General features: G+C 44.8%; 1 protein-coding gene across 4 annotated transcripts in view; it reads right to left on the reverse strand.

The window, feature by feature from the left end:
• GALM (galactose mutarotase) overlaps nucleotides 1-25,939 on the reverse strand; it is a 115,107-nt gene that overhangs the window by 40,401 nt on the left and 48,767 nt on the right. Inside the window, exons 1-2 of one of the 4 annotated variants that reach the window (XM_045447098.1) lie at nucleotides 13,020-13,444; nucleotides 3,798-3,952 (exon numbers count right to left, since the gene is read on the reverse strand). In XM_045447098.1, the coding sequence (XP_045303054.1) occupies nucleotides 3,798-3,952; nucleotides 13,020-13,209 (345 nt within the window). In that variant the 5' untranslated portion in view covers nucleotides 13,210-13,444. Of the gene's footprint in view, nucleotides 1-3,797; nucleotides 3,953-13,019; nucleotides 13,455-25,939 lie in introns of those variants that run through there. The other 3 variants (XM_045447100.1, XM_045447101.1, XM_045447099.1) reach the window with 3 other exon arrangements.

Raw genomic sequence — 25,939 nt, forward strand, 5'->3', positions numbered from 1 at the left:
ATTACCTTTATGGAGGAGGGACAACCAGGATTTACTGAGTGCCCATGATGGGCCAAGACATTTTGCTAGAAACTTCACAGACACTATCTTATCTGTCTCAGAGCTGACTTAGGGTAGGCACCATGATCTTCACTTAGACTGAGAGAGCTGGGACTCAGAATACACTGCTTTCCCTAGCTTCTTTCGGCTAGGAAGACAGTGGATTTGAACTAAGTGGTCTGATCCTGAGCTTGTTTCCTTATTCTCTATTATCCGAGGACACAGTGTGCAGAGACCCCAGTCCCTTCATGGAGCCCTGGGGTCACTAGCCAAAAGGCCTTTTGCTGACGTGAGATCTCCCTTTGTTCGGTGCTCACCAGCCACTGGTGCTTACACAAATCATTTTGTTTTGTTTTAAATTTTATTTTCTTTGAGAGAGAGAGAGAAAGAGAGAGAGAGGGAATTCCAAGCAGGCTCCACCCTAGCAGTGTGGGGCTCGAACTCATGAATCACGAGATCACGACCTGAGCCAAAACCCAGAGTCGGACACTCAACTGACTGAGCCACCCAGGCGCCCCTACATAAATCATTGTGTAAGGTGAGGATTTGGTTGAATCAAACGAAATGACTGTCTTTGTAGGTCAACACAGTTGAACACTGGCAATTTCAAATGGCTCCAACTGATACTATGACCCCATTTTACAGATGAGCAAATTGAGTTCAGTGGCATTACCTTGTCCACTCCTACCTCCCACATCCCAGGAGAGTTGAGTAGAATCCTTTCATACTTCATGTCCATTGTTTAGAGGGGGGATAAAAAAAACCACCTTGTTTAAAGTCATACGTGTCATTAGTGACATGACTAGGATTCTAACTCAGGCTTGGCAGTCTACCCCATTCCACATCTTCATTTCAATGTTTTGTTTGAATCTCCTTTTTTCAACAGGAGAGTTGAGGCCAAACACTGTCATTCCAAATAGACCTGAAAGATAATAATTCCTGAGGGCCACAGGAATGGCTCTGCCCACCCCCTCCTGGTGTGGCCGGCATTGCTCACTGCCGTTGAGTGAACCCACATTTACCAGGAAGGGGAGTCCAGCAGGAGTGGAGGTCTCTGCCTTCACCTACAGTGAAAGCAGCTGGGATCTGAAACAAATTCACTGACCTTAGTAAAAAATTAATTTTACACCCTAGTTATCTCCCAGAAATGTTGAACTTTCAAGACACTTATAATATAAAGCTGGTTATATGCATGATTCAAAAAAGAAAAAAGAATCCCCCAAATGGAAAATTGTAGGAATAAAACATTTGAAATAAAATGTTCTTAATTTGCTACCTAGTTTTTGTCCTTCAGAGAAAGAACGCAGTGGAAAGTTTTTTTCGTGGAAACCAGTATTATCAGATGAGTATAATTCTGTGGAAAATAAAATTCCTATTCATGGGAGAATATCCCAGAGCCTGAGGTTTCCACATTTCCTGAAAATTTCCATGTTTGCATATTTAGGCCTACTTATATACCATTTTTAATCCTGTTAGGTTATTCAAATTTCATCTTTTTTTTAAAAAATGTTTATTTTTTGAAAGAGAGAGAGAACGAGCATGAGTGGGAGAGGGGCAGAGAGAGAGGAGGACAGAGGATCCGAAGCAGGCTCTGCACTGACAGCAAGGGGCCCCATGTGGGGCTCGAACATATGAACCATGACCTGAGCCAAGTTGGACACTCGACTGACTGGGCCATCCAGGCACCCCGTCAAATTTCACCTTTAAAAAAAAATGTGTTGGGGCACCGGGGTGGCTCAGTCAGTTAAGCGTCCGACTTCAGCTCAGGTCATGATCTCGCGGTTTGTGAGTTCGAGCGTCGCGTCAGGCTCTGTGCTGACAGCTCAGAGCCTGGAGCCTGCTTCAGATTCTGTGTCTCTCCATCTCTCAGCCCCTGCCCTGCTCATGCTCTGTGTGTCTGTCTCTTAATAATAAATAAACGTTAAAAAATTTTTTTAAATAAGTAAAAAATATAAAAAATGTGTTGAAATAAGTACAAGAAGACTTACCTATAAGCCAACAACTATTCAGTAATTGCTGAGATGAACTACAACTTGAAACAAAGCTCCCCTCATACTGTTCATGTTACTGTATGAAAGCTTACAGCTCAAAGGCTTTCAGTAGCTCCACGGTAACATTCCAAGTCTTTCCCTACCTCTCTCTGGGCTTCGGCATCAACACAGCCATTATCTCCAGTATCTACTTACCAAACGAAATGCTATTCTTTCTTCAAGGGTGATTCAAATCCTGCCTCCCCAGTTACTATGTGTTTGTCCACACCCAGATCCTTTAGCGCACCACTGGCATCCATATTATGGGGCTTGTTGCCTGTAACAGCTATTCATGTAAGGGTCTGGGTCCCTCACTCTACTGGAGTCTCAGGAACGCCCGCCATATTATGTTCCCCACTTCACCGAAGGGGCTCAGTAGGCCCAGTGCACTGAAGGATATGTATACTCACTATCTTGCTATGTTCTCATGGGGCACACATGTTAAACAACCCCACAGAAAATACTACAGTGAAATAGAAGGGACAGGAACAAGCTAGAACAGGTGCTGTTCTGAGGCTCCTCTGAAGATCCCTGTTAGAACAGAGCTGGGCCCAACTTCCTCTGGAGGAAGCTCCATATGCCTTGTACCTGGCACATTCCAGAGACCCTCTGCCCTAGTATTGCAGGACAGAGGCTCTCTCTTGCCTTCATGCCTTCCTGGTGTGAGTGGTTCAATCATGGAGGAAAGGGGAACAGATGAGGCAATGTGGTTCTAGGCCACAAACAGGAAATTGGTGAAACGGGAAAGACAGTAACCAACTTCCTTCAGTGGGACAGGTGGCAGTAAGAGGCAGAAAAGGAGAAACTGTGACCTTTAACTGCCGTACACGTTCCTGTGTTTTCTGGCTCTTCCCTGGGAAATAAACTGGGTGGTATAATTTAAAGGAGAGTTAGCTACCAAAATTACCTCCCTGAAATTAGACTAGTTAGAGAGTCACTGGGGGGTAATCCGCAGACTCCCACACAGCTAGGAAGCAGGCCAGGCATTTCTACCTCAGGGAGAAGGTGTTTGACCAATTTGCTTTCCCAGCCTTATTTTTCCAGGGGTTCACTTAGGGAATAAGACTCTCAGTGTGGAAAGAGGTAACTGGGGAGAATCTGAGGTAATTTTGAGGCATGAGGCACTTCGGTGGAAGGGTAGGCCTGGATGTGGCGCCATGCTGCCCAGGGAGGGGGTTGAGCGACAGTCTCAGGGGTGTGTGTTGGCCTGGGGGCACCTACAGCAGCTGTGGAGGACACCAGCGGGTTTGGTCTGGAAATGAGGGCTTCGGGTCAGGCAGCCCAACTCAGGAGTTCTATGGCCTTTCATAGCCTCAGATTTCTCATCTGGTGAGAATACAGGGTTCTAGAAAGCATGGGAGAGAATAGGTGCAAAATGCCTTGTACAGTAAGTGGTAGGTATTATGTTTAAGCCACTTTTCTGTTGTGCCTAACGTCAACTGGACTTCCTGATCCAGACGCTGTGAGAAAGTCATTCTCCCTCTTTCCCAGGTCAAGGGCTGCCGCCCTTTCACTCGGGGACCCCTGCCTGTTACGGTCAGATGAGCTACAGAAGGACGGGTCCTGGAACAGGGCCAGTGCCTTGACTGCCCTCGATCACTGGACCAGACTCTTTCCCGTATCACCCATTTGCTGTAGGGTCGAGGGTCGAGCCTGGCAAATAGAAGGTATGTTTGAAGGGGCTTGTGAAGTTGCCAGGTGAGGACTGCGTCCATGCCCCTGACTCACCTTATCAAAGCCCCTGACTCCTCCATGCAGACTGTTGGGCCCATTGTTAACGGCCAGCTTATACTCCTTCCCGTCCACCGTGAATGTTCCTTTGGCAATTCGGTTGGCCACCCTGCCAACCACTGCTCCAAAGTAAGGCTGCTTTTGGAGGTACCCTGCAGGGACATGGGATGAGGGACATGAGATGAAAGTGTTTTTTAAAACTTCAAACCAAAGGTGAGGCTCACGGTGCTGCCCACCACTCTATTCATTCTTTTTCTTTTTTCTTTCTTTCTTTCTTTTTCTTTCTTTCTTTCTTTCTTTCTTTCTTTCTTTCTTTCTTTCTTTCTTTCTTTCTTTTTCTTTTCTTTCTTTCTCTCTCTTTCTTTCTTTCTCTTTCTTTCCTTTCTTTCTTTCCTTCCTTCCTTCCTTCCTTCCTTCCTTCCTTCCTTCCTTCCTTCCGAGAGCACACAAGTAAGCAAGGGGCAGACAGAAAAAGAGAATCCCAGGAGAGGCTTGATCCAAGCAGGGCTCATGCTCACCCGATGTGGGACTTGAACTCATGAACCGTGAGATCATGACCTGAGCAGAGGTCAGATGCTTAACGACTGAGCCACCCAGGTACTCCCCCCACCCCTCACTTTTTTCTGAGAGAACCTGAAAGTAGTAATAACTTAGGCACATCCAAGCCCTCAGGGAAACACAGAAAAATGGTTGGCTTTACACACAAACTTTCCCCTTCTAAAAGTAATGCATGCTCCTTACAAACATTTTGAAAGAACTTTATAAAGCACAAAGAAATAAAAAAAAAATTTGTTTAATGTTTATTTATTTATTTTGAGAGAGAGAGAGACAGTGTGAGGAGGAGTGGGGCAGAGAGAGATTATCTCAAGCTGGTTCCATGCTGCCAGCACAGAGCCCGATGGGGGCCTGAACCCACAACCTGTGAGATCATGACCTGAGCTGAAGTCAAAAGTTGGACACTTGACCAACTGAGCCACCCAGGCACCCCAAAACACAAAGAAATTTAAATCATCCCAGTCTCATCACTAGAGAGTACTACTGTTAATATTCTTATGTATATATCGCCATCTTTTATGGATATATGTGCTTTTCTTCTTCTCTTTATAAAAATGGAGTCTTAGTATACATGCTGCTTTGTAATCTGCTCTTTTCTAGGCCAACTTTTTAAAAAAGTTTAAAGAAAGCAAAAAAACCTCCCATTTGTTTTTCACTCAGAATTCACCCTTGGAATTCTATCCCCCTTTCTTATGGTTCTTTGCATCCATCCCATCTGTGTTGATAGAAGAATATGCAATTCGAGCCTATGAACTATTTCTACCATGCCTGGAAGGGCTCTCAGGATATAGACTCTTAAGCATTCACCCAGGCTCCCGTTACTCAACTGGCTGGGCATGAGTGAAATATTAATCATTCTCTTCCAGGTCTTTCCTGGTTCACTCCCTTGCAAACCTGTAGGTCCTCAGAGTCCTACCCATGGACTATCATAACATCTCACACCACGTTCTTCCTAAGACTCAGCCACTTTCTAACTACTCTACATCTAACTCATTTCATCTTCAGGATACTTCTATGAGGTAGACACTATTATTACCCTCATTTTACAGATGTGGAAACTGAGGACAGAAAAGTTGAGAAACTTGCCCCAAACACACAGATCATTATCAAAAGAACCTGGATTTGAACATAGTCTGGCTCCTAAGTTTTTGTTCTTAATATTTATTTACCTTTGAGAGAGAGAGAGTGAGAGAAGAGCAGAGAGAGAGGGAGACACAGAATCCAAAGCAGGCTCCAGGCTCTGAGCTGCCAGCACAGAGCCTGACGCAGGGCTCGAACTCATGGACTCTGAGATCATGACCTGAGCCAAAAGTTGAGCGCTTAACCAGCTGAGTCACCCAGGCGCCCCAAGGCAGGGTTTTATGTGTGTGTGTGTGTGTGTGTGTGTGTGTGTGTGTGTGTGTAACTAGACAAGATGATTCTAACCTTGCTGTGAAAAAGCAAAGGGCCAACATAGTTATACAATTTTGAAGAAAACAAGATGAGTGATTTGCCTTATAAGATCCTAAGACTCACTATGTTAAGGCAGTGTGGTGCTGGCCCAGAAAGACGAACAGACCAATGGAACAAAAGAGACAACCCCAGACAGGTCCTGTACCTATGAAGACTGATTTGTGACAGAAGTGACACACAGATCCGTGGAGAAAGAATGAAACCAAGAGTCAGACTCTTAACCGACTGAGCCACCCAGGCGCCCTGTGGGTTCTTGTTCTTAAGCATCACGTTATTTGAAAAGCACAAGGCTTTCTGGTGAATTGCACTTACTACCATCTCTTAGAATAGGCCAGACTGACCTCTCTACCTGCTTCCCCCTCCCTCCCCTCCCTCCTCTCTTTCTGAAGCTACAGCTTTAAAACTCCTTATACCAGGTAACCAAAAGGAGTTCCAAAGGGCCAAACAAACTTCTTTGGTTTTGCTTCATCTACTTTTGTTTTATTTTTATTTTTTAAAGATTTTATTTTTAAGTAATCTCTACACCTAACAGGGGTCTTGAACTTACAACCCCGAGATCAAGAGTCACACGCTTTACCAGCTGAGCCAACCAGGAGCCTCTTGTTTCATTTTTAGTAGACTTTATTTTTTAGATCAGTTTTAGGTTTACAGTAAAATTAAGCAGAAGGTACAGATTTCCCAGATACCCTCTATCCTAACACGAGCATAGCCTCTCCCATTATCAATACCACCCCCCCATCTGAGAGACACATTTCTTTAAAAAAAAATTTTTTTGGTAATGTTTATTTATTTTGGGGAGACAGAGACAGAGAATGAGCAGGGAAGGCACAGAGAGAGGCAGAGACACAGAATCCGAGGCAGGCTCCAGGCTCTGAGCTGTCAGCACAGAGCCCGACATGGGGCTTGAACCCACGAACCATAAGATCATGACCTGAGCCGAAGTCAGTCGCTCAACTGACTGAGCCACCCAGGCGCCCCGAGACACATTTCTAATAACTGATGAACTCACATTGACATATCATTATCACCAAAAGTCCACAGTTCAACAGGAAGGTTCACTCTTGGTGCACATTCTGAGGGTTTGGACAAATGAATAATGATATGTATCCATCATTATAATATCATTATTTTACTGCCCTAAAAATCTTCTCTGCTCTGCCTATTCATCCCTCCCATCCTCTCAGCCCCTGGCAACCACAGATCTTTTTACTGTCCCCATAAATGTGGCTTTTTCAGAATGTCATAGTCGGCATTGTATACTTTGTAGCCCTTTCCGATGGGCTTTCTTCACTGAGTAGTATGCATTTTAGGTTCTTCCCTGTCTTTTCATGGCTTGATGGCTCATTTCTTTTTAGCACTGAGTAATATTCCATTGCCTGGAGGAACCACAGTTCATTTGTCCTTTCCCCTACCAAAGGACAACTTGGTTGGTTGTTTTGGTAATTATGAACAAAGCTGTGAGAAACACCTGTGTGCAGGTTTTTGTGTGGACATAAGTTTTTAACTCCTTTGAGTAACTACCAAGAAGCATGACCACTTGATCATATGGTCAGAATATGTTTGGTTTTGTAAGAAGCAATCAAACTGTCTCCCAAAGTGGCGGCACCATCTTGCACTCCCGCCAGCAGTGAATGAGAGTTCCTGTTGCTCCGCTTCCTCATCAGCATTTGGTGATGTCAGTGTCCTGGATTTTGGCCATTCTGATAGGGCCTCACTATTGTTTTAATTTGTATTTCCTCCATGAGGTACAGTGTGGACCATTCATCTGCTTTTCAGGAGCTAAAACATGTGAAGAAAAGCAGAAATTTTTGTTCAAAAATTATTTGGTTGTATCTACTTTTGATTCCTACTCTGATCCATTCAACAAATGTACACGGAGTCCCCACTCTGCCAGCCACATGCTCGGCTCTGGAGACAGTGACAACTCCAACAGCAAAGCTGCTGGTTCCTGGGCTTGCAAGAATTCCCTCAGAAGAGACGGCTTTCTGGCAACAGTAAACAGCCCACGGAGAGAAGCAGTACTTGCCAGTCTTTGGTTTAGATGAAGAGTTTTTAACACCAGAAACCGCTGCTCTCAACTGTCTCTGAAAAATGCTTCGGAACAAATGCGTGTTATTTGTTACAAAGATACTGGTATCTTCATAAGTTACTAAGCTTTCATATCAAATCAGAATTACAAGAAGTGACATTCCCCAAATTCTGAATAGGACATGACTAAAACGCTTGTTTTCAAATGCAGAAAATACTGTTTTCCATAAAAAAGGGAAAAGTTTCTAGGTCGAGCCATGAATGATGATTTTTTTTTTTCAATTGCTGATGGGGGGTATAGGGTAGAGGAAAAGTCTGTCCCTTTTCTTGAGCAAAGGACTGGCCAGAGTATATTAATAAATCCTTAACCAGCGTTATGGACTTTTCCACTCCTCTAACGTCCCACGGACCCCAGCTATGCTATCCACCTCGTACCGCCCAAACTTCAGCCAGAGTGCCCTAAAAGCGTGAAATGAAAGTACCTACTATTTCCAATCTAAGCTTCTACAACCTGTTTTCGGAGGAAAGCAAACATTACTTTAATTGACAAGAACTTTAATTGCCCCCAATATTAAAAAAGAAATTCTTTTAAATATTTATTTTTGAGAGAGAGAGAGAGAGAGACAGAGCGCGAGCAGGGGAGGAGCAGAGAGAGAGGGAGACACAGAATCCGAAGCAGGCTCTAGGCTCTGAGCTGTCAGCATAGAGCCCAACGCGGGGCTTGAACCCATGAACCGTGAGATCATGACCTGAGCCCAAGTGGGCTGCTTAACCGAATGAACACCCCCCTTAAAAAAAATTTTTTTTTTTAATTTGTCCCCAATATTTTAAATATTTTCAAATAGCTGCTGGCTGTCCACATGGATCTTGATACCCTTTTTTGCAGTATTAATCAAGCGAGGTAAAACGCTCAAGTAGTGTGAAGGAAGACATTTGGGGGCAAGGGAAAGAAAGGAGATAAAAACGACTGATTGCTCGCTACAGTCAGACACCATCACAGGTGGCAGCACATTTAGTCTCATCTATTAGTTAAGGTGAAGAAACATGTCTGGAAAGTTAAATAACTTTAAGGGACAAAGCAGAGATTGAAACCAGGAATCCCCAGTACTCCTACAAGGGCACTCAGGCATCTGCAAGCCTACACCGCAGTCTCTGAACCGGTCCCTTTTCCTCCACCCGCTATTGGCCCGGGTTTTCTAAAAGCACTAGGTCTATTTTTTCTATTTTTTCCATAGTGACTCCCATGGCCGTAAGAGCCGGGTATTTGGTGATAACTGGAGGGAAGATGAAGGGCAAGAGTGCACTGGTTGTGTGGGTAGGTTGTTTAAACCTGTGGCTTATAGGCAAATAGTCTCGTCACAGATTTTGAAAGAAGTTATAATGACTGTAGGTGAGGCATGAAGAGGAAACGCATTTTTAAATATTTTAGGTACAAAAAATGGCAGAATGATTCATAGGAGGCATTAGTGACTTTTCTAGGCTGTAACTAAAAGATCGTATGATTTACCTCTTTAGAATTCTACAGAAGAGAGCTCTCATTTTCCCAGGGAAAAACTGAACCAGTCTGACCTCTGGTCATGGCCATGATCCAAGCAGTTTATATAATCTATCTGGGAAACTGGAGATTGTTCACATCTAACCTGGCAGTTAAAAAGGACCATGTTTCATGGAATTATACATGCTTAGCTCCTCCCTGTGGTTTAAAATATTCTGGGGCATAGTAATGTCAAGATAACCCCTTATTCTGTCATGTCTTGTAGCTTTAAATGATTCACCTCAGTTTTGTTTATATAATACTTACACATTCAGATATTTGAAAAGAATAGACAGTGAAAATAAAGTCTTCTTCTTACCCCTGCACCCTGGCTATGCAGAGCCTCTCTTGAAGGCAATCGCTGCTGTCAATCCCTTTTTTTTTTTTTTAAGATTTTATTTTTTTAAAAGTAATTTCTACACTCAACATGGGGTTCAAACAACCCCAAGATCAAGAGTCGCACGCTCCCCCAAGTGAGTCAACCGGGCGCCCCAATGTTGCCAATTTCTTAACGTGGGTTTTAATACACAAGAACTGATCAAAACCGTAGCAGAGCCCCATTTCACACTATTTTGACTGAGACAAGAATGCTCCCCGTTATGACATACATGAGGTCTTCTTTTATCTTTAGCAATATCTATCTTTGTAGAAAGAATCTACGAAAAAACTGAAAGACAGGAGTGTAAAAAAGGAACAAAGGAGCCGCTTCCAGTAGCCATGATGATGGCTGCACATATTAGAAAGTGTTACTTGATATTCCAAGGGCTTTTTTCCAACTTCTCCTCTTCTGAAAATCACTCACTTTCCTTCTAGAATAAATAATTCAATCATCTAAATTATAGCCTAGGAATGAGCACCTAGAATATTTTGGATGCTTTGATTCAACCTGGCATTATGTGAAGTCTGTGATGTATGCTAATAAGAAAATGCTATTTAACATTCTCAAGAGATGTTACTAAGATGGAGGGCAATAAAGCACACGCTAGATCACTATAATCCAAGGAGATCGATTTCTTTTTCTCCCTTTTAAGAACATTGGGGGATAGTACTTTCCTCATCCAGACTGCCCCAAGAGGCACGGACTTATAGAGACAACTCCACTGTATTAATGCCCTCACAAAATCAACACTTCCATGCCTAATAAGACACCAGTGCTATGGCACTATTAGGTATTTACCCAAAGGATACAGAAATACAGATTCGAAGGGGCACAGGCACCCCAATGTTTATAGCAGCACTGTCAACAACAGCCAAACTATGGAGAGAGCCCCAATGTCCATCTGATGAGTGGATGAAGATGTGGTCTATATACACAGTGGAACATGACCCAGCCATCAAAAAAATGAAATCTTGCCATTTGCGACAACATGGATGGAACTAGAGTGTATTATGCTAAGTGAAGTAAGTCAGAGAAAGACACATACCATACGGTTTCACTCAAGTGGATTTAAGAAACAAAACAGATGACACATGGGAAGGGGGAGAAGAGAAGAGAGGGAAACAAACCATAAGAGACTTTTAAGGATTGAGAATAAACTGAGGGTTGATAGAGGGGAGGTGGGTGGGGAATGGGCTAGATGGGTGATGGGTACTAAGGAGGGCACTTGTGATGAGCAGTAGAGGTTGTATATAAGTGATGAATCACTGAATTCTGCTCCTGAAACCAATATTGCACTGGATGTTAACTAACTAAAAAGAAAAAAAGAAAAAAGAAAAGAAAAGACACTGGTGCTTCCCAGCGGTCATGCCGTCAGGGCACACATTTCATAAGAATTCCACAAAGACACTTTGCATTTTAAACTCTATGTGACCCTTACATCTAAACGAGCACTGATAAGGAGCGAGAGCAGTCATTGTGTGTGTGTGTAGAGGTGCAGAGGGAGGGCCATATGATAAGGCAGAGATGGAAATGAGGCGATAAACGCAGAGGCTGACAGCTTGGCGTCTCCAAAGCTTTGCTGGCTCTGATATTCTAGGACGTAGGTCCAATTCTTCGACTCCACTGGGCAATTTTGCACCAGCCAAGTAATCTCTTTGTGATTCTGTGTCAGCCTGGAAAATAGTTATGGTACTCACAGAGAGAGAGGTGACTCAGCAAAATCATTCTAAAGAATCCTCTTTTGTCACTTGTCAACTCTCTTGCCTTCTGACTGAAGATCTGAACCCTCACCAAAGAAAACCAATACTCAGTTTTCTGTTAACTTCTAACCATGAGCCATGTTATGTATCTAAAGAACCAAATAGATAGAAACACACACCTAAAGGAAAACCTCAAACCTCTTCTCTAGCAGGCTGTGCCCACGCCCCTACCACGGAGCAAAGCATACTCATTTTCAAGCAGTTTCCTTTTGCCACCTTTATTTCAGACCTCACCTCCTGTCTAGCTACACAGTAGGGCCAGGATGGCACTGCAGACCCTTTCCTTTGCTGAGATCAAACTGCAACTGTAATTTTTTTTTTAATGCGACTATCTGGCTAATGTCTAACCCCCCAGCTAAAGTGCAAGCTCCATGAGGGTGAGGACCTTGTCTGTCTCACTGAATGAGGTGACTGAATGAACAGCCTGTGGATGCATGGATTAATTCATGATCCTAATTGCCCATGGAACGCCATAAAATAAAAGTTGGTCCTACTTGGGAGACCTCACTGCTAGACCATGAGTTGGTCTTCTGCTTGGTTGGTTCCCGAGCAGCCAGCCCTCGCTGGGTGCTGTTACACCAGACCGGGTGGCTAAGCCGTCTGTACCCACTGAGCCATGTCGAGGAGCATTTCTCACACAACCAGGGCTCAAGGAGAATCTGATGAAGGAGAGAGGAAGTAGAGGAGACAGGTCTTAGATTGTCCTACAGAAAGAACACAAGGCAAGACCTGGAGCCACACCCCCTCTAGCCAGCTTTTCCCTCTCCTGCCCTGCATACCTGGCAGTTCAAAGATCGCTCCAGGGTTGCTGGGGTTTTATCTTACCCTGAACTATTTTTTTTTTTTTTTTCAACTTTTATTTTTGGGACAGAGAGAGACAGAGCATGAACGGGGGAGGGGCAGAGAGAGAGGGAGACACAGAATCGGAAACAGGCTCCAGGCTCTGAGCCATCAGCCCAGAGCCTGACGCGGGGCTCGAACTCACGGACCACGAGATCGTGACCTGGCTGAAGTCGGACGCCCAACCGACTGCGCCACCCAGGCGCCCCTGAACTATTTTTTTTAATGTTTATTTATTTTAGACAGAGGCAGAGAGAGAGAGAGAGAGAGAGGGAGAGAGAGAGAGAGAGAGAGAGAGCGAGAGAGAGAGAGAATCCGAAACAGGCTCCAGGCTCTGAGCTATGAACTCACGAAACTCTACATCATGACCTGAGCCGAAGTCAGAGGCTTAACCCACTGAGCCACCCGGGAGCCCCAGACCCTTAACTATTCTAAATTAAGGCAAAGCTTGAATGGACAACCAGAGACCAAGTCCTACAGCTGTTTCCATTCATGTGTCTTTTTCCGAACACAGGATGGAACACAGTGGGTCTGCCGGTTGCAAGCACTCCTCGCGGTGATGAGGGTGACGATCTCGGGTACTCGCCCTGGATCCTGGCCACCTCGGGGGCATATGCGGGAGGGCTGGGGGCCCGGGGCCCGCCCGCAGCCCGGGACAGCATTCAACCCACCTTCCAACTCTGCAAAGCCGAGCACCACATCTGACGCCCTGCCCTGCCTGTCTTTGACCTCCAGGGCCGTAATGGTGCAGCCCCAGGAGATGATGTCCACTTTCAGCAGGTCTGACTGCAGCTGGAACTTCTCCACTGTCCCTGCCCCTGAGGGCAGGTCTCCGAACACGGTTCTAGTCACCGAAACCATGGGGAAAGCGTGGGGGCGTGCAGCTACTCCCAGCCCTTCCGATTCTGCCTCCAAACCTGGAGCCGGAGAAGTTTACTGGAGAAGGGCGGGACACGGCCCAGACTCCTCCCCTTCCTTGCCTGGATTTGGGGAGTGACCGCTCCTGCAAAAAAATACCTTCTGGCGACTTTCTAAACCTTTCCTTTGCCTGAGGGCCACAGGAAGGCAAAATTTCCAGACGGGGTTTTCCTTTGCTAACTCTGGCTGCATTGCATGTTGGGAGTGGTAGTCTTTGGAAGGTGAAATTGCATTTTGGGGCCTGTAGTTTTCCTAAACCCAGATGCTGAATCTGCAGGATTGCGGGGGCGGGCGGGGTGGGGGTGGGGGGGTTCTCAGGCTCCCGGTTCTCAACAGGCAGTGAGCTAGCAGTTCGTTAACTTTGGTGGCTGACTTTCAGATAAAATGCTGGAAGATGCAGAGCGCAGAATTAGAGAAAGATGAATGTTGGGGGGAGATTCTGGTTTTAAGTTAACTCTGATCCAGAGGAAAAAGAAATACAGAGATAATTTAGAGAAAGGCGTCTCTGCACACTGGATTCATTATATTTGTCCCACACAGTGAAAATTCTAGACATGTTTGTGCTGGAGCCACTGCCCAGAGGCTTTCCTGGCTGGTGGCCTGGAGTAGCAGCCTGGACAGGGTCAGGTGTAGTTACACGGAGGTGCTCAGAGGCAGCCTCTGACTTTCTTTTCCTCAGGGGACTGGGGAAGGGTCTTGAGGACATACCCCCATCTCATTCCTGAAGTCCAAAGTTCCTTTAAAAAGGGATTAAGGGGGGGGGGGGGGGGCTCCTGGGTGGCTCAGTCGGTTAAGTGTCCGACCAGCTCAGGTCATGATCTCACTGTTGGTGGGTTCCAGTCCCGGTTTGGCCTCTGTGCTGACAGCTCAGAGCCTGGAGCCTGCTTTGGATTCTGTGTCTCCCTCTCTCTCTGCCCCTCCCCACTCACGCTCTGTCTCTCCCTCTCTCTCAAAAATACATAAACGTAATTTTTTTTTAAAAGGGATTAAGGGAGTATTTATTGAGGTCCCCCTAAATGTCATGTACTATACTTTTATTATTTCCTTTCCACAAGCAGAAAAAGGTTATAAGTAGGTACCGATGGGAGAAGAAAAGGCAAGCAGACCATTAAATAACTGTCATCCTTTCGAGTGCCTCAGAATTGTGTGAGATTTTTCAAGAATATATATTTCCAGGCCCATCCCTGGAATTTCAGAGTCTGTGAGTCTAGGGCAAGACTCAGGAATCTGTCTTTTTCACAGGTTTCCTGGGTGATTCTAATGCAGATTACCTGGGACCAGACTTTGAGAAGTAATGCTCAACGGTTGGGTGACTAATCTTAGATTTTTTTTCCTCCAAATAGACTCTGATGGCATAAGACTAAGATAGAGCTCCTAAAGGCCTTAATAGGATTGCCAGATGAAATATAGGAGCCTGTGTACTTCTTTGCGAAATGTGTCAACTCTAGACAGTACTGGGCCCAGGAAGAGAGAGGATGCTGGAAGCCGGACGTGTTTTACTTGATGGCCTTCATACTCCTCTGGGCTTGACACTGCTTTTGGTTCGGTTTCTAGGTACTTCAGAGGGGTTCCAACTGGACTGTGGTGGGTGCCAAAATGCATCTCTGATTAGGAAATTAGGAGAACTGGGATTGTGTTCCTGGAATCAGATGCGAATGAAACATAACTGCCTCTCAGCCCTTTCTGTCTGTCGTTTGAAGGAATACTTAGCATGCTTGCCACAAGCCTCAATTCTCATTCATGAAGCAGGGAGACTGTGGTAGCAAAGGAAAAAGAGAGCTTGCAACAAACAGGCTTTAGTGAGGCGTCACACATATAACAAAAAGACCCAAACAAGTCAAATTACAGCCTGCGCCACACTCACACAATAACCGATAGCACTCTTGCGTGCTGCTTCATCAGAAATTCTCATAAACTCTGCAATCCTCATCAACCCACCTAACATTTGCGGCTGATTCATACACAAGCCCTTTCGGCAATGCTGTGTTAGCACGGATGTCTCAGAACCTCTTCTTCTGTGGGCAGGAAGACGGCATTTTCTTTTCTCAGCCTCCAGTTCTCAATGTTCTGCCAAGCTCATGTTGTCACAGAAAGAGATGAATGCATTTGAACGGCCAAAGCCAAGTGTCACTAGGGAGATGTTGTAGCTAGGCTTGGTGGAAAATGAAACATACCATGATGTCTCTCAAAGATGTAAGGAGTACATTTCATTTCATTTTCCTTTCACTTTTAAGGGCTGAACATATTGTCATAAATAGGACTACCTTGTGCTAGGTCAGCCGTCAGGCTTGAACCTTGACTTTTCTTACCAAAATATCCTATTCTCCGAGTCCCACAGTGATGCTCTAAAGGAATATTTGTGCACTTGGAGCACCTGGCTGGCTCTGTCAGTAGAGCATGCAGCTCTTGATGTCAGGGTTGTGAGTTCAAGCCCCACGTTGGGTGTGGAGCCTACTTAAAAAAATAAGGTAATATATATAAAGGAATATTTGTGCACTTAAAAAGAACGGAAGAAGAAGCACCCTAAAGGGAAGGAAATATTCTCCATCTCCAAGGTTGGATTGGGTCAGAAGCCAGGTAGTGCCTTTGAAAATGAAACATCCTCAAATTTGAGGAAGTATTTCTTTTTATTTTGGGGATGAGAACTGGGGGTGAGGTCATGAGGTAAAGAGAGAAGGAATTGTGACATTGATGTCAAGAGACGTTACTTAAAGCGGCGCCTGGGTGGCTCAGCTGAAGTGTCTGACTCTTCCGCGAGGGTCATGATCTCACAGTCTTGTGGCTCTGCTCGGCGCTGACAGCAGGGATCTGGCTTGGGATTCTCCCCCTCTCTCTGCACCTTCCCTGCTCACACTCTCTCTGTCTCTCTCCAAATAAATAAACAAAACAAAACCAAAACCAACAAACCAAAAAGAGAAGTTGCTTAAAGTGGGTACCTTTTCTTTCAACCTGAGGACTCAGGGTAGACAGGTAAAAAATGAGGTCAGTTTCTCTTCTCTACTGGAAGTTAGTCCCCAAAGCTGAGTGCGTGGGGAGCCAGGAATGAGGAGATCTGAGCCCTTAGACCCTGGACTCCACCTTCTCATTCTACAAAGACACTGCATGTGTACTATTCCTGGGATCTGTCAGATCTGGGGCCCATGGAGACGGCTCCAAAGCTTTAAGCTGTTGACAAGATGCCTAACTCTCTGAGCTGTAATAATAAAACCAACTCATGATATCTCACAGTTTGTCTATAAGGAGACCCGGAATAGATTCTCTTCTGTTGATAAGTCACCATCTTCCTGTTCTCTTTCTCATTGCTCTGAACTCGAATGGCATTTATTGTCAATTTGCTTCATTGGGTGCTCAACTATGCAATATCTTAGATGGTTCATTATCTGCCCAGGAGCACATTTTGTTGTTATTGTTTACTCAACGTTTGGCTCCCAAACTCCATATTTTGACTCACAAATTTTTTGTGATGGAAACAACACTAGGTTTCAGAAGAAATCTGGGAGCCAGGGAAACCTGGAAGAACCTCTTCAAGTTGACAAGAGGCAGAATTCTTCACAGTTCAGGTCAACTCGATTTCATCAATAATTTTGGAGCAGCTGCTGGGGAAGACATTATGGGTGCAGGTGAGAAGCTGTTGAGAAAGATGGATTAAATTTTGCTGTATGACGTGCTCATTCGTCAAATATTCGAGGAGTATGTGCCAGGCACTGTGCTAAGCGCTGGCTGTACATTGATAAGTAAAACATGATCCTTGCCTTCCAGGAGCTTACACCTTAATATGATATAATGCTCATCTCTGTCTTCCATAAAACCTGCAATAAAATCTCCAGAGTTCATTACCAGTCAATGCTGGGTGAAACAAAGCACTGGGATCGGCCTCGAAGTAGTTGTAATTTAAGGGTTGCCCAGAGATGTTCAGTCATACTGGGATTATTTTAGAATTTCCTAGAAGCAAGCACAGGAACTGGCAATTTTAGATGCTCAGTAAATAACTGTTGAATGAATACATGATACATTCATATTTACGATGCTGTAGTGGAGAATTGGCTCTGATATCAGAAAAACTGGGTCCGAAAGTCATCAGAACTTACTGGTCAGGCAATTTGTTCAACCACTCTGAGCTTCAGTTTCCTCAACTATAAAATGGGAATAATATCACATGAATGGCCCATCCAATTATTATTAATTATTACTAGTAAATATAAAGTGCTAAGAATGAACTGGGCACCATGATAAGCACTCCTATGAGTCAGGCACCATTATCTGATACAGAAACTGAGACTTACCAAGGTTAAGCAACTTGTTCAAGGTCACATGGTTAGTAAGTCAGGAAATCAAGATTTGATCCTGGGCAGTTTGACTGCAGAAATAGGAGCATTTAACCACTTCCTTATATGCTGCTTGGTATTGTGGTCAACGGAGAACCTGGAGTCCAAAGCAGCCTGCAAATTTGAACACATTACGCCAGGGTAAAATGCTCATCTCCTAATTTTTATGGTAATTACAAGTTTAAAAAATTAGTTTCTGGAATTCGGTCACAATGGGCTCAAGACGGCATTGCGTTCACTTACTGTAAGTACAGAAGGGTCCAAGGAGAAGAGCTAATCCTTGGCAGCCATACACTCTGGAAACGAGGCACCCATCACCTCCAGATCTATTATGTTGTCATTTGTTGATTTGTTATTATGTCTTCTGCCAAGAAAATGGAAGCTCCACGAGAGTGAGAACTTTCACTGCTGTATCCTAGTAGCTAGAACAGAGCAGTGGATTGCTAAAAAATATCTGTTGATTGAGTGTTTGAATGCTGGAAAGGATGGGAAGCATCTCTCATACACAGCTGGTTGAAGTCTCAATTGATAAAAACCACTTTGGAGGACAACTTGTCAATATGTAATCAAGTCTGTTTGCACAAAACTCAGAAACAGCCCATGACCCAGCAACTCCATTTCTTGGAATATACCCTGGATGATGTTTTGCATATGGATGTAAGAATATTTATAGCAGTATTATGTGTAAGAATCAAAATTTGGAATCAACCTAAAGTCCATCAATTGAAACATGGATAAAACAATTTTGGTATACGCATGTAATGCAATGTGACGTAACAGGAAAATAAATGCACTAGATACTCCATAGGTCCTCAGGCATAAATGTCATAATTATAATGTTAAGGAAGAAAAAAGCAGTGCAGAAGGATGCAAATATGTCATTTACATCAAATAATAAACCTTGCAAAGTAAACTAGATCTCCCTGAATTTAAGTCATTAGTCCAGGGTCATTTAGCCTGGGGGGTTATAGAGCCAGGATTTTAATCCACAGCACTTTCCACTATATCATCCTGCCTCAGGTAAGCATTGATAGCCAGATATGTATTAGACCCCCATAGTGCTCTGGAAACCCTATTGACTGATCTTTCCTTAGTTTGAGTGAATGTCATTGCCGAGGGAGTGGCTTGGGGGGGATCTCTTTTCTCTGCCCTTCCCCCCATTTTGATATGAATAATATCAAATATTCAAAACAAGTCCCTCATACATTCCCTTTGACTTGATTGTGGCACCTATTTATAGAAATTCTAAAGCCACAACTGGCTTGAGCACATTCCTTAGTTTTATATAGACTGGATAAACACTTCTAGTTGTCCCTTGTGACAACAATACTTTCAAGAGTCAGAACTCTTTTAATTCCACAAGTTATAAATCAGCTCAAATTTGGCTTAGGCAAAAAAGGGAAATTATTGGTTAACATAGTGAAAAGTCTGTGGACGAATCTCCCTTCAGGCATGGCTGGATCTGGGCTAAAACTATGTCAACAGAACTTGGTTTTTCTCTTCCTCTTGTTCGGTTTTCCACTGTGTTTGCCCTATTTTCAGACTGTTCTTTCTACCTATGATTTCTAGCACCTCCAGACTTACATTATCTTACAATAGCAGTCTCAAGACAAAGCAAGCTTCACATTCCCAACAGTATCAACAAAAGTCCCAGTGTTGAGTCTCACCCGGTCCTGTGCCCTTCTGAACCAATTGCCTGGTGCTTGGTGTGGTTGAGTCAGCCTCACGCAACACTGTGGACTGGGGCGTGGGGAGGGGTGATTATCCAAGGGACAATCTAGATGCTATTCCCAAAGTGCGAATGGATGCTGACCAGGCTAAAACAAGATTTGCCCACCAAAAAGAGTAATGGGTAATTTCATTAGAGAATTGTGAATGTGTTAGAAATCAAAAATAAGAAATAAATGCACTGGGAATTCTTGTAGAGAGTTCAAGCATTTAGAATATTTGACACATCAAAGTACCTGCGTCTCACAAAGAGCTTTCAGCATTCTGTCAGTCGCTCGGTAGCAGGTGTTGCCACATCCTTGCTTCTATTCTTGTTTTATCTTTGGGCCTTGGTCTCCTAACTAATGTGGTAGTGACGCAAGCTTGCTTGAACCTTTCTCAACATCTTCAATTACCCTGCTGTTTTTCAAAGGACAAGAGCTGCCAACATTCGAGAAAGAATGTTAACTCGAATTCAGCCTAGCCTGAAGCAGATTCACCCCTGCCTTGTCTGAGAACAAGGAGGATCAGGGAATTGCTCTCCGAGTTCATCTGGACTCCATTCCTCATAATATGGAATCTTACATCAAAAAAGCATGGCTGAATATAATTCTTGGCAGAAAGTAACATTCAAGCACCTAAAACATCTACAAATCATCTTGCTCGAATAAATGTGGAGAATTTGTTCTTGTGAATTTGCCAACCTGATTAAGTAACCTTTGATTCACTGCCTTCAGTATCTGCTAACCAGTCATAGTGTGATCTTCATTCTTCTATGACACTTGTTCAAGAGGTCCCAAGTAACATATACTTCTTATTTTTAGAATTTCTTGCTTTTCAATGATCACATTTGACTCAGCTTGAAAGATAAATTTCTCAAAAGATGTAATAAGCACTTTTTTTGTTTTGCCAAATTAGAACTTTGAAAAGTTACTCTTTGATTTGTTAGAATTAGGTTTGGCTGCCTATAACAGAGATCCAAAATAACAGTGGCTCAAGAGAGATACAAGTTGATTTTTTCCCCTAAAAACAGTCCAGAGGTAGGGATGTCAGGATCTGGGATCGTACCCTACTTGCAAATTGATAAATTACTGTTTTGTGGAGGCTGACAGAAGACACAGATTCCTGGGTCTGAGACAAAGGATTTCATTACTCACTGCATAGCAAGCAGCATGTGTATCCTGCTGGTGCTGGTTCCCTATGCCCTCCAAGACCCATGGAGGTTACAAGGAGAAACCAAGCTGGGCATGACACATACAGTGGATTTGCATTACAACTGGGATCTACCACTTTTACAGTGAGTGGTAAGCAAGCCTGCTCTTTGCCTGGGAGAAGATGAATCTGCTCACTGGAGACTCAACCCCAAGAAATGGTTGCCTAAAGAGTGGTCAGGGCCTTGCATTCTTAGCATCCTCAAAAAGGGTGTTCAGGGATGCTCAAGGCCTTGGTGGATTGCTTCTCTCAACAGGTGGTCCAGGGTTAGTATGGCAGTTCTGCTCAATGTGGTCATCTGGCACATAAGTTCCCTACAGCTTGTTGCTTCACTATCTGAAAGGTGTGGCCTGAAGTCCGCTTAGCCAAGGAAGTATGCCTCCGTGTCCACATTTAGAGCAACAGGATGGAGGAGAGGAGGTGAGGACAGGGAATGTTGGAGAAGAGGCAGGCCTCTTGTATCCCCTTTGAGGATACATCCTGAAATTTCCATACGTTACTTCCCCTTATATCACACTGGCCAGAAGTTATTCACTTAATCATATCAGACTTCAGGGTAAGTTGGGAAATGTATAATCTTGTTTTCTAAGGGTTCTGTTAATGTAGTATAAAGGAGAAGATATTGGAGCAGTCTAGCACATTCTTTACTAAAAGTTGATGATATTTCAATAAATATTTTCCAGGGACCTTGTAGGGTTGCTAAAGGTCACTTTGTGCCTCCCATTCTTTGCACACAGTGAAAATCTTGGACGTGTGTTAGCCAGACAGCTGTGAGCACACACGGAGGATGGGACTACAGGTGTCAGGTACACTTCAGGTACTGCCCAAGGTGAGAACACAAAGGAGTCGGAGGATTTCCAGGGATCTGGAAGAAGACAGGGATATTAGTCCAGATGATGGCGCCTTTGTGAGCGTGGAGCTAAAATTCCAAGGATCAAAGTGATGAGGTCTGAAATAACTCTGCGTGGAGAGGTTCCTGTCCAGAGGGTGGGTGGTGCAGGGTGTGATCTGTTGTGATGGTGATGAGTTTTTCAATGGAGGAAGAGCTCAAGCCACATAGGATTTCCCCTAGCCCTCCCAGAACTGGCTCCCCTGGAAGACGTGGAGAAGTCGAAGTTAGTCAGCCACAGTACATGGGCTGTTTGTATCTTGAAACAGGACTCTGAGCCAAAGTTGGAGGGAGGGTTTTCAGGAGTCAGTGTTGACCCAGTGTAGTCACAGGAAGAATTTCCTGGGAGCAAGTGACTGGGGCACTACACCAAGTAGAACCTAGCTGAGGTCCCTGGGGATGACCTTGAAGCTGGCAGGTACTCTCCACTAGTTAATGGTGGCTCTGTGGTATAGCCCTCTAGTTCCTGGGGAGCTCTCTTTCATGGAAGACTTGAGCCTCTGCTCCAAGTAGAAGCACTTAGCTAGTTCATTCCACTTGGACTTTAGCACATAGGGCCTCTGTCATGTCCTTCAATTTTGTGCCACCTTTTACCAAATTGACCATGACTCCCTCCCTGCATGTGGGCAAGACAATCATTGACCAGGTAACTTTGTCCTAACAGGGTCTTAGTAGAAGAAGTCTCGTCAAAATTTACCACATATTAAAAAAAAAAAAAAAAAAAAAAAGATGAAGAATGAGGGCCCTCTGAATGGTTTCAGGTGTGTCTAGGAGGTACACCAAGATGGGTGGCATTGACTGATAAAAGAGTTAGGCTTCTCTAGGAGGAGAGAGAAGACAAGGCAAGGAAGGGAGGAGAAAGATCCTAATGGCAAATGCTGGAACAGCAGTGCAGCTGAGACCTCACACATGAGGCCAGGATAGGAAAGCTTATCAGCAAAGCCTTCACCTGGACTCCTGGGGGCATATTCTGGTGGAAATGGCTGAGAGAGTTGATTGTTGAAATTTGGGGGCATAGGGGCGCCTGGGTGGCGCAGTCGGTTAAGCGTCCGACTTCAACCAGGTCACGATCTCGCGGTCCGGGAGTTCGAGCCCCGCGTCAGGCTCTGGGCTGATGGCTCGGAGCCTGGAGCCTGTTTCTGATTCTGTGTCTCCCTCTCTCTCTGCCCCTCCCCCGTTCGTGCTCTGTCTCTCTCTGTCCCAAAAATAAATAAACGTTGAAAAAAAAAAAAAATTTAAAAAAAAAAAAAAAAAAAAAGAAATTTGGGGGCATAAAGAAAGGCTTGATGACTGATAAATAGCCAAGAGGAACTAGGGCAAAGAATCTAGCTAGATGGGAGGGGTCTGGAAGACATGTGAACCTGGCTCAAAAGGTCAAGGGGCACATCAAAGTGGTGTCCAGCCAGAATCAAGGTGGTCAGTGAGTCCATAAAATGATTCCAGAAAATGGACTCACACCCTGTTCTAGAGTGAGACCTTTCTTCCCTGGCCTGTTGGAAATTGTCCACTGTCTGTGTTGTGGATTACAATCGGCAGGTCAGAAGCCTGGAGGGAAATTCGGCCCTCCTTAGAGTAGGTGTGAACAGGGAAAATTTAAGCCTCCCTTCTACTTGCCTTCAAAAGGCTCAGGCTCGGGGCGCCTGGGTGGCTCAGTCGGTTGAGCGTCCGACTTAGGCTCAGGTCACGATCTCACGGTCCGTGAGTTCGAGCCCCGCGTCGGGCTCTGGGCTGATGGCTCAGAGCCTGGAGCCTGCTTCCGATTCTGTGTCTCCCTCTCTCTCTGCCCCTCCCCCGTTCATGCTCTGTCTCTCTCTGTCTCAAAAATAAATAAACGTTAAAAAAAAATTAAAAAAAAAAAAAAGGCTCACGCTGAATTTAGGTCAGAGAATTGCAACAGAATTGGCCATTTTTTTTCTGGGCTTAACCACATTCTATAAAGAAGTGTGGTTGTACAAGGGCCAGGTGAAGTCAGAAGATGAAATGTGACAGGGCCCCTGTGTGGTTTTTTCTGACACTTAATGTGTCATGTTTTTACATATACCAACCAATTCTATGACACCAATTGGGTGCCCAACGATTCAACTCAATTCTGACACCATTCACTTAGAGTTTGGGTCAGATCTCATGAGTCAAAGGGCTCAGACCCATAGGACTGCCTCCATGTCACACACCAGTCGCAAATGTGTACCCAGGCTACCCATACTTCTTCAAGCCTGACTACAAATGTGGGAGTTTTTGTGAGCCCCCTTCGGATTTGATAACGTGCTAGAATGACCCACAGAATTCAGGAAAACACTTTACTTAGGTTTACCAGTTCATTCTAAAGTTCCTTATAATTCAGGAACAACCAAGCAGAGGAAATGCATAGGACAAATTCTAGGGGGTAGGGGTGGGGGCTGGGGGTTGGCACAGAACTTCCATGTTCTTTCCTGCTGTGCCATCAACCAAGTCCATGAATGTGTTCACCAACCTGAGGGCTCAATGAACCTCCCCTTTAGGGTTTTTATCAAGGTTTCACTAGGTAGGTATGGTTGATTAAATCTCTGGCCATTGGTGATTGAACTCAATTTCTACCCTTCTCCCCTCCCAGGAGGTCGAGGGGTGGAGCTGACAATTCTAACCCTCTAATTACTTGGTTGGTTTTTCTTGTGACCAGTTCTTGCCCTGAAGCTTTCTAGCCTCCTACCACAAGGGATTGTCTTATCAGCATAAAACGCTCATCACTTAAGACACTCTTCTCACTTAAGAGAGAGTCCAAGGGCTTAGGGAGCTTTGTGCCAGGAACTGGAGACAAAGACCAAGTATTTTTTTTTTCAAGTCTTTTTTATTATCCCACAGCCCCCAAGTGGGCCCTACCACCCACTCTGTCTTCAGGGAGTACCCAGGTCAAGGAGGAGGAAACTTTGGTACACATTAGCATATTCTGGGGACCTTATTAAAAATATAGAGTCCTGGGTCTGACTCTCAGTGGCTCAGTGACTCTCAGTCACTGAGGAAGGGACCTCCTGGGTATCTGTATTTTTAATAAACTCCCTAAATAATTCTATGCTCACTGGAATTTGAGAATCATGGAGCGAGGGTTTCCTTGAGTCGTCTCCCTCTCCTCCAATCATGCTGAGGGAAGAGCCCCAAGTCTGCCCTCAGGTTACAATCTTCCCCCGACTAAGGACAAGGAAGAATTACAGCTGAGTACAGAGGACCCCTAGGTGAGGCCAATCTTCAGGATCCCGGAGATTCTGCCTCAGGTTAGAATCAGAAATTCAGAAAAAGGAATCAGAATTAACACTGGGCAGTGCCTGCTGTGTGTCAGGCGGATGTGCATGCGAGTCTATCTGTCGGAGAGGTAATAATCCTTGTTATTCTCACGGTTGAGAAAACGGAGCCTTGGGGAAGACTATGGCTGAGGAGGCATGGTGGGTGTTCAAATAAGGCCTGCCTAGCTCCACCCACTAGGTCAAAATGGTGAGTAATGAAAACGGAACGTGTGGAGCAGGGGTGGCTTGGTTGCGAGCTAGAGTCATAGCAGTACAGTACACGGTGTCAGTCACCCCACAATTACTGCTGTGGAAAGGGCAGCGCTGATAGGGCGGCTCTAAAGCTTCAGCCCATACTTGCGACTTACTGAAGCAGCTACTTTCTCAGAGCCTTCCTGGGCAATCACCATTCCTGCTGAATGTTTCCTGGGGTTTTACTGTTTTGTTTGTTGTGTTTGTTTCTTTGTGTGCTGCACTTGAATCCTTAGGGCAGAGCCCAGCCAACGGTTCTAGAAATTACCGGAGTCTACATATATCTCATGCTGATTATAACATGGTTAATCCTAGCATGGGCCTCTCTGACATGAAGAGTGTGCCCTGGACGGTCCCATGGGTGGAAGGCTGCATGAGGCCTGCCGGGAAAGCAGCTCTTCTCTACAGGGTTGGTGTAGAGGCAGACAGGCTAAATATGAAAGGTGTCACCCTAGGCTTAGGAGTTGGCCAAGGTCAAATCCAATAGGAACAGGGGGGAAACAAATAGGAGAAGGAATATAAAAATCGGCAGCCAGAGGGGCGCCTGGGTGGCTCGGTCGGTTAAGCATCCAACTTCAGCTCAGGTCATGATCTCATAGTTTGTAGGTTCGAGCCCCACGTCGGGCTCTGTGCTACAGCTCAGAGCCTGAATGGAGTCTGCTTTGAATTCTGTGTCTCCCTCTCTCTCTGCCCCTCCCCCACTCATGCTCTGTCTCTCTCTTGCGCTCTCTCTCTCTCAAAAATAAATAAACATTAATTTTTTTTTTTTTTAAACAGCAGCCAGAACTTTAAAAGCAGGTCAGAGGGAAGTGCACCAGGTGATGGGAAGAGGGTCAGGGATGAATCATCGAGTGAACGGCTTGGCCAATACCCCTGCACTGTGTTGTGGGGCTGGCATGGGAGCTTGGAGGAAATACGTGCACCCCGCTGGACTATGTGCTCCTTTCACGGAGGTGCAATCCCAAGCAGGCTCTGCACTGTCAGTGCAGAGTCCAATGCAGGGCTCGAACCCACAAACCATGACATCATGACCT

This window comes from Leopardus geoffroyi, chromosome A3 (genome assembly GCF_018350155.1).
Source record: "Leopardus geoffroyi isolate Oge1 chromosome A3, O.geoffroyi_Oge1_pat1.0, whole genome shotgun sequence".
Taxonomy (NCBI): Eukaryota; Metazoa; Chordata; class Mammalia; order Carnivora; family Felidae; genus Leopardus; species Leopardus geoffroyi.